We start from the raw sequence: 8,972 nt of genomic DNA on the forward strand, positions 1-8,972 counted from the left end.
AGAGACAGAGACAGAGAAAGACAGAGATATATGGGGGAGTGGGGAGAGACAGAGACACATTGGGAGTGCAGAGAGACAGAGACACCGTGATGGCTCACTGCTGTAGCTCCTGTCCCTATCCCTCCAGGATGATCTTGCCACGGCTGCCAGAGGCATTCAGTGGGGGCACACACAGCTTCCCTCCTCTGAAAATCCTGTTCCAGGGTGCTGAGGCTGGACTCATGACACCCAGGGGGCCCTATTCCATGCCCTGTACCTAAGGGGACAATCTTCCCTATGCTAGCTCTGACCCTAGTGGGGAGTGTTGGGCTAGTGGAGGGCATTGGCCCTGGTGGGGGGCGTTGGCCCTAGTGAGGAGTGCAGCTTGTTTCTTTAAAGATGTTCCCTTGGCACGGCAGCCATGCAGAAGAGCCTGCACTTGGCTGGGTCATAGGCAGTGGTTCTCCCCCGACCCCACAGCCCCTTTGGGTATAGCACGAGGCCTTGAGTCTTGGGGAAGCGGCTGCCATGTCTTCCCCGGGGCACCATTCACTTTTGTTGGAGGGAGGAGGCTCTGGCCAGGTGGGCAGGTGTGTCAAGTGCTACTTTCCAGCTGGATGGAACGAAACCGTGTCCAGACCAGTGTTCTGAGTCTCCCAGCCTCTGTGGAAGGTTCCCATTTCAGGGGTGAGCAAGTGAGGCCTGAAGAGCCTGGTAATGGTCACGTCACCCCGGGAGATGCGGGGCTGGGACTTGAATTCCGATCTCTTATGACTGAGGTCTATGGTGTTTCCACCTGATGGCGAGGACAGACAAATAATCAGACTCCTGGTGAGGGTCTGTGAGTCCCCAACCCCTAACCCTGAGCCCCAGAGCTGGTGTCTCTGAAGCCCGGAATATTCCAAGCAGGCCTGGCCAGGAAGCCCCCTCAGAGGAGGCAGGACGGGAACAAGTGATTGCAGCCTGGCTTGTCCTTCACGGAAAAAAGAAAACACCCCTCAGTGATGCTTCCCAGGTTCTTCATTCCACCCAGACCTGGGCCTGGAGTGGCAGGAGCTTCTGGCATCAAACACCCACAGGGTTTCCCTTGCGTTCAGGGAAATGGATTTCCTCCTGGGGGAATTGGCACCGTGATGTGCCCTATTCTCTGATGCCTGTCGCCTGGAGAGGCTGGGTCTGTCTCCCTCACAACACGCGCACACAGACACACAGCAGCGGCAACCCTGATCCCACCCTGACCCTGCCCTGACCCCCTTAGCTCCTCGGCAGAGAGCCGCCCACTGTGTAGTTGCCTGGCCTGTGGCTGCTCAGTGCCAGGTGAGGTTACAGGGTGCTGGGCCGCCCACAACAGCAAACACACAGTAAGGATAAAAGAGAGCTCAAGATGATGCTGTTAGGGACTAAGACAGGCCGCAGGAGGCAGGAAGGGCCTGCAAATGGAACAGGATGTCTGGAATGGCCAGAGGTCACACCCTACCCACCACCCACCTGCCCATCCAGGGGAGGCTGCTGGATGAGTGAGAAAGTGGAGCCAGCTGTGCTTGCCTCTTACTCAGGGCCCAGGGTTTACGACAGGGGCCCTGGGTGCCCGGTCAGGGCCCAGGGGCTGAGGTGGCATGCAAAGAGAAGAGGTCAGTCAGACCCCAGGATACAGCAGGGAACCAGCTCGATCCACAGAGCTGTCCCTGCCCAACTGCTCCATGAACTGGTGACTGTTGTGATCCTCAAACCAGGAAGCTAGGCAGGCTCTGAGAGGTCAGGTCACCTGCCCAGCTCCCAGAGACTGCCAACCTCCAAGGTACTGGCTTCTAACCACATAACTTATGGGCTCCTCCCTGACCTGATTTAGGGGTCATGTCAACATATGCCATGTGCGTCCGCTACGATGGCGTGGAAGTGGATGACAGCTACTGTGATGCCCTGACCCGTCCTGAGCCTGTCCATGAGTTCTGCGCCGGGAGGGAGTGCCAACCCAGGTACATGACCCCTTGGGTCACAGGTGGGTATTGGTGGGTGTGCCAGGCTCTGCTTTGCCTCCGTCCAGCAGAGCAGTAGCAGCTGGATGTAGCATCCTCTCCCTTAAAGTATTCTGTGGGCAGGATAAGGAGGGGCAGAGTGACCCATTTTGCAGTCAAATCTATCACCATGCTGTGCTCATAGTAGGTACTTGATAAACACTGGTCCCCTGTAGACTTAAGAAACATCCTCAACGTGATTCTAGGCTACAGTGAGATCTCTGCCCCCCTCAGACCTACTTGGTACATTTTGGTGTTTATAAGCTAATGGGGTTACTGCTAAAATTCCATGCCAACTGGCTGTCCCCTGGATGGAGTGGAGGCCCCATCCTTCCGGCCCTCAGGTCTCCCGCCTTGCCTCACAGATACAGACTGAGCCCTAAACACATCCTCCCTAGTGGGGAACAGTGTCCCCACATGAGCCGGGGGGCAGCAATCACTCCGCAGAGGCCAAACATTCCTGCTCCCTTGTGGCCAGGAATCCTTCTGGCCTGCTCCAGCTGGGCCTCATGCTCCCTGCATATTTGTTCTCTGGAAAGGACAGAAGACTCAGGCTGTCTGAGCATTGTCTGGGTCCATTGGGGTGTCCTTCTCTTTGGAGTCCCACTGGACCTCTTATTCCAATTGTCTTCTGGGAGGACTTCAGGGTCTGTTCATAATCCCAACAGTTCAGGCCAAGGTCTAGCTGGGCACGCTAGTGAGGCCCCTCTCTGGACACAGATGGAGAATGTTCATCTCCACTATTTTCTCAGCCCCATGGGGGCCAAAGCCACCTGTGTGACATATTGGGGCACGAAGGGCAGGGGAATCAAATGCCTGCTTGGTGCCCAGTCATCCCTCTGGGCGCTCCTTGAAGACCCCGGGCACATCTGGGGCACCTGCACCGTGAACCTCACCACCTTCCTGTCCGGCTTGGCCTGTGTGGTTTTGGACCACAGGGTGGGGGGAGGGTCTACACCATCTCTGGGGGCCCAGGTGGTGGGGTCCCAGCTGGTCATGAAGTGAGGGTCGTGCAGGCTGTCCCCTCCCAAGGCAGGTGGGAGACGAGCAGCTGGAGTGAGTGCTCGCGCACCTGCGGCGAGGGCCACCAGTTCCGCACTGTGCGCTGCTGGAAGATGCTGTCGCCCGGCTTCGACAGCTCTGTGTACAGTGACCTGTGTGAGGCGGCCGAGGCGGTGCGGCCTGAGGAGCGCAAGACCTGCCGGAACCCGGCCTGCGGGCCCCAGTGGGAGATGTCCGAGTGGTCAGAGGTGACCTTTGCGGGTGGAGCAGAGACAGAGGCTGGGCAGGCTGGGCCGGCTGGGTTGGGGTGCCTGTGTCAGAACCACTCCAACCCGTCCCCCTCTGCACAGTGCACGGCCAAGTGTGGGGAGCGTAGCGTGGTCACCAGGGACATCCGCTGCTCAGAGGAGGAGAAGCTGTGTGACCCTAGCACCAGGCCTGTGGGGGAGAAGAACTGCACGGGCCCCCCCTGCGACCGCCAGTGGACCGTCTCTGACTGGGGGCCGGTGAGGCGGGGCTGGGAGGGCACCTGTTTCAAGAGGGGCCAGGGCATGAAGCTGGCGGGAGCTGTGCCTTGATGTGCCCAGAGCAAAGATGTGAGGGAAGAAGTCCTAAGTGCCTTTCTCCCACATTAAAGGAATCAAAACCTTAATCTGAAAATAAGTGGCCAACATCGCATTCCCCTTTCTGGGCTTTCTGTCTGCCTCTGTGTCTTTGCCTGTGTCTCTCTGTGTCTCTGCATGTCTCTCCACCATCTCTGTCTCTCTATGGCTCTGTCTCGGTGTCTCTGTCTCTGGGTGTGTTGCCCCCATCTTTATCTGTTTCTCTGTGTCTCTCCCTGTTTCTGTCTCTCTGTCTCTCTCATCTGGAAGAGGGGGTGCTCAGGTTCTAGCCAGGGTCCCCTCTCGGTGGAGGGTGCACAGGTGAACTCTTTAGGTGTGCTTTCCTTTGTGTGTTTTTCATTGAGCACATGTTATTTCTGTAATTAGAAAAGAAAATGCTATTTAAAAAGCAGTCACCACAGCAACCACATCCCCATGCTGCCCAGGGAACTGTTCCTCCCCTGGGCCTGCTGTCTGAGCCCTCTGGAGTGGCCTCGCCTCTAACCGGCTGCCCCTGCCATCCCTGCAGTGCAGCGGGAGCTGTGGGCAGGGCCGCACCATTAGGCACGTGTACTGCAAGACCAGCGATGGACGGGTGGTGCCCGAGTCCCAGTGCCAGGTGGAGACCAAGCCGCTGGCCATCCACCCCTGTGGGGACAAGAGCTGCCCCGCCCACTGGCTGGCCCAGGACTGGGAACGGGTGAGTGTGCCAGAGCCTGCGAAGGCCCCTCTGTCTGGAGAGCATCTGCCTGGGAGCCAAGTGGCTGGGAAGACAGACGAGGGAGAATGAGGAATTAATTGCAAATTATGAAGGCGGAATTCACCAGGAATTAAGCTATAAAAAGCCACAAGGTAGGAACACGCTTTACAATTTCCTAAATCAGAATTGGCCTTGTTTGGGCCCCCAACTTCCTGAAACGTGGAGAACCAGGGATGGGGCTGTTTAGCCATGTTTGTTTTTGGCCCAAGGGCCTAAGCAGCCTTCATTGTGACCAATTTGTCCTCCCTAAGCGTCATTGTCATCAGCTTGTCATTTCAGACAACTTGCTCTCAAACAAATCGCTTTCAGCCAATTGTTTCAGGCAGATCACTATTAACCAAATAATCTTGGGCCAAATTGTTTTCTGCTAAGTTGATTTTGGCCAAATCATCATCAACAGATTTGTTTTAAAACAGATGGTTTTGTGGTAAATTGCTTTTGATAAAATCTGTAGGGGGCCAAGTGGTTATCGAACAGAGTCCTCAGCCAGTTTGCCATTGCAAATGCTCCAAGCATTTTCACCCAATTGCTACTGACCACACAGCGCCAGAGTCTTTGACTGGTTCCCTCTGTCTCTGCCTCAGTGCAACACGACCTGTGGGCGTGGTGTGAAGAAGCGGCTGGTCCTCTGCATGGAGCTGGCCAACGGGAAGCCGCAGACACGAAGTGGCCCCGAGTGTGGGCTTGCCAAGAAGCCCCCTGAGGAGAGCACATGCTTCGAGAGGCCCTGCTTCAAGTGGTACACCAGCCCGTGGTCCGAGGTGAGCTCCTGGCCGGCCCCTCTGGGGCTGCCCCAGGCCCGGCCTGAGTGCTCACACGCCATGGTAACTCCCCAGCAGACCCAAGTCCCCCTGAAGCCCCCACCTCTGCCAGCCTCTGTCTGGACTCTCTGGCCAGGGAAGGCCTCTCAGCCCAGCCAGGTTAGCTGGTGAAAGAGCAACTAGCTCCAGAAAGCTTTCCCTGATCTCACTCCTGGGCTTCCCACAGCACCTACCTGGGGCTTTCTTGACCTGGCCACTCTAGCCTTGAACTGTGGTCCCCAAGAGGTGTGTTTGGCAACAGCGTGTATGCCTGACACCTGCCATGGGTCAGGCAGACCCCAGTGGTCACCGGGGCATATAGGCTGAGTCAGACACGGGCCAGGCAGAGGGGAGAGCAGCAACTCTCCTGACACAGGCCTGGCCCAACTGTGATTCTGTGGGTTCCTTGGCCCCCAGAGCCCTGCTGGCTTCAGGATGGGACAGAACTGAGACTGCCCCTCTCCTTGCAGATGGGAGCAGGGACTCTACCTCCTGGTCCCAAGGTCCATGTAGGTAGCTCAGGGCCAGAGTTTGCCTGAAGAGTCTCCTCTCTCCCCATGGCACCATGAGGAGAGGCTCTTCTGCCTATTCTTCTGAAGCTGAAGTTCAGAAAAATCAATCCACTCAGGATCCTGCAATTCCTGGGGGGTGGGGTGTCCATTGTCCAGGGCCAAACCCAGGCCGGATGAGTAATCTGCAAAGTGCAGGAAGCCAGAGGGCCCAGGACAGGGAGCCTCAGGTCATCCCTGACTGCAGAGGGATGGCAGGTGGGCAGAATCTCTCTCCTCCCCTGGTCTCAGCAGAGCCAAGCAGGTGGCTACGGCCTCTTGGGTTGCTTTCTATCCTGCCCCCACCCTGCAAGGCCTATGTTCACTGGTGCACGTCAGGCACTCTGCACCGTCCCTGTGCTCCTCAGCAGCAGAGCCCTTCCTGTAGTGCCACCTGCTCCAGGGGGACCGCCTGGGGAAGTCAGGGTCTGAGAGTATTGATGGAAGGACAGGGGCTGGGCGGAGTCAGGGCTCTTGTGGCCAGCACCTCAGCTATCACTGGCCTCAGTTTCCTCATGGGTCACTCTGAATACTCAGGGGATGAAATAGGGCTGTCATATGAAACTTAGCACCTAGACATCCCCTGAGATGCTCCACAATGCATACGAGACCCTGGTACCCTAGAACCCCATGTCATGGCCACTGTGGCACGTAGATGCTGGGTCCTAAAACCTAGAAGTGAAAGGGGAAGAGTCTGTGAGATGTGGGGACCATGGGGCCCCCAAGAGTGCTGGCCCTACTCAGAGTATGGGGGTGTAGGACACCCCGCCCCCACCCAGGCCCAGGGGCTGGGCTCCAGACTGCTCTCCATGTGAGCCCATACCACACGCACTTGTGTGAGGTGGTGACACACTCCACGCTCACCCCCTGTTCCCCACAGAAAGACCCCTGAGTGGGGAGTGCTGGAGGCAGAGCCAGGCCTGAAGAATGAGCAGGTGTCAGTGTGGGGAGGTTTCCTCCTGGTATGGCCGAACCCAGCCATGGGGGAGGTGTGGGCAGGGAAGGCTGACTGGGGCTCGAGGGCCCCAGGAGCCCTAGAGGATGGCCTGGGTGCTGGGAGAGGCACCCCCACTTCACTGATAAGGTGACAGCATAGATGGACGAAGGGTAGCCATCACTTCCTCCCCAGCCGGGCAGCCCCCCTTCCCCTGAAGCTATCCCCTCTGGCTGGACACGTATGTGAGCCTCCAGCTGTCCCACCCTGTCTATTCCCCAGGGACAGAGGAACTGGCCCCAGGGCCAGGCACCTTGGGGCTCCTGCCAAAGGTTGGCTGTCCTGTGGACCCCAGACATGCAGCCCCTGCTTGGGTCTTAACTGGTTTTCCCTGTGCCTTTGCAAATGGAACTGGCGAGTGGGCCCAGGGCAGGGACCTGCCTCCCCACCCACCTCAGGCAACCAAGGGCTTAGATCCCAACATGCCTGGGTGATGTGGGGTCACTATGCTGGGGGGTGGGAGGGAGCCACCACCCTAGGGTCTTGGCAAGACAATAGGGTAATTGGTGTCCAGCAAATCTCAGTGGCATTTTCTACGGGGAACATCTGGATGAGAGCCATGTAGGGTGGTGGCCTCAGGAAATGCATCTGATTGGCTCATGACAAGTAGTCTGCGTCACAGACCCAGGAGGGTTGGAGCCAGAGGACCCAGCAAGAGATGAGGGAGGCGAGGACACCCTGCCCTGCGCACTCATGGGGCAGACTGAAAGTCAGTCTGGCCACCTGCCTGTGCCCATTCCTTCTGGTCACCTCAACTCAGTCCCGGAGCTGCAGGCTCTAGTTACAAATGGGCTCCACGTGTCCAGGTCCCCTGACACTCACAGCAGTCTAGGAGCTAGGCGGCAGGGGGAAGGTGGTGGGCACGGTGGTGAGGGTCTCTGCCCCACTGGGTGAGGGACTTGGCCCATGCCGCCCATCTCCCCACAGTGCACCAAAACGTGTGGAGTGGGCGTGAGGATGAGGGATGTCAAGTGCTACCAGGGGACTGACATTGTCCGTGGCTGCGACCCACTGGTGAAACCCGTTGGCAGACAGGCCTGTGACCTGCAGCCCTGCCCCACAGAGCCCCCAGGTGAGGAGGCCAGATCAAGGAGGACTCAGTGGAGATGGTGGGTGGTGGCACACAGGGGAATGGAGGGGAGGGTTGGAGCAGAGTCCCAGGCCTGGGCACCTGAAGGAGGAGGAAGGTGCCAGACCCCGAGTTGCAGCTCTGGACATGCTGAATGGTGGGTGTGGCGGGGGGCACTTGCATACTTGCTGGGTTGTCTAGGCCTCCGGAGTGAGACGGGTAGCTCTTCCATACCCTCTGGGTACACAGATTAAGTCCCTTGGCTGGGAACCAGAGAGCTGGACGGGAGACTTACATGCAGGGGGAGGCCTGCTGCCCTACACCTGGAAAAGGGGACATGGGGCCCACCTGTCCAGGGGGTGCTGGCAGTTGAGAGGAGGTGGAAGGTAATGTGGGGTGCTCACCCCTTGGCTGCTTCTGATGCATCTGCCCACTATGTGTTCTTTCCCCAGATGATAGCTGCCAGGACCAGCCAGGCACCAACTGTGCCCTGGCCATCAAGGTGAACCTCTGTGGCCACTGGTACTACAGCAAGGCGTGCTGCCGCTCCTGCAGGCCCCCCCACTCCTAGGCCAGCAGCTGCAGCCCCTTTGAGACCGAGGCAGAGTGCCCCACCCTGGGGCTGCTGCAGATTTGGAGGGCCCTCCTCAGATACCCTCCCACAGGGTGACTGGGCTGAGAGCGTGACACGGAGCCCATGGACTTGTGCAGGGGCTCAGTGCTTGTCAGCCCCTCCCTGGACAGAGCTGCCCCTGCGGTTGGAACTTGAGCATCTTTGTGTGCGGCTCCTGGGTTTGCGGCAGCCCCCAGCAGTCCTCAGCGGAGAGGCCAGGGCCCAGGGCCCAGGGCCCAGCAGTGAGGTGGCCGTCACCCTGCCCACAGTCTAGGCCCTCTCTGGGGAGGCGGGGCCTTTTCAAGGAGCCTTGCAGGTGACCTCAACCCAGGAAGGTGTCGTGGGTGGGGAGGGGGCCCAGGGGGTGAGGAGGCCAGGTGCACTCCTTCCAGATGATTCTCTCTTGCAATGTAGCCTCTGCTCCGCCCCCCTGTGCGGAGCCTGTGTGCGCGGCAGGGCCGCCACACTCCAGGCCCCAGCGAGAGGCACCCTCTCGCCCCCATACAGGTGGGGACAGTGGGCTTCATCCCTACAGCCACCGTCAGCGCTCGTCTGTGTATGTTAATAAAGTGGTCGTATTTATGGCGGCA

The 8,972-nt window shown here is 58.6% G+C and overlaps 1 protein-coding gene across 2 annotated transcripts in view; it reads left to right on the forward strand.

Moving 5' to 3' along the window:
- ADAMTSL2 (ADAMTS like 2) overlaps positions 1 to 8,972 on the forward strand; it is a 35,219-nt gene extending 26,247 nt beyond the window's left edge. For both annotated transcript variants that reach the window (XM_012808221.2, XM_023516107.1), the window contains 7 exons: positions 1,829 to 1,955; positions 3,031 to 3,244; positions 3,347 to 3,502; positions 4,128 to 4,298; positions 4,943 to 5,119; positions 7,628 to 7,772; positions 8,222 to 8,972. In XM_012808221.2, coding sequence (XP_012663675.1) covers positions 1,829 to 1,955; positions 3,031 to 3,244; positions 3,347 to 3,502; positions 4,128 to 4,298; positions 4,943 to 5,119; positions 7,628 to 7,772; positions 8,222 to 8,340 — 1,109 coding nt within the window. In that variant the 3' untranslated portion in view covers positions 8,341 to 8,972. The remainder of the gene's footprint in view (positions 1 to 1,828; positions 1,956 to 3,030; positions 3,245 to 3,346; positions 3,503 to 4,127; positions 4,299 to 4,942; positions 5,120 to 7,627; positions 7,773 to 8,221) is intronic.

Source organism: Otolemur garnettii, unplaced genomic scaffold (genome assembly GCF_000181295.1).
Source record: "Otolemur garnettii isolate 467f Iridium unplaced genomic scaffold, OtoGar3 scaffold00087, whole genome shotgun sequence".
Taxonomy (NCBI): domain Eukaryota; kingdom Metazoa; phylum Chordata; class Mammalia; order Primates; family Galagidae; genus Otolemur; species Otolemur garnettii.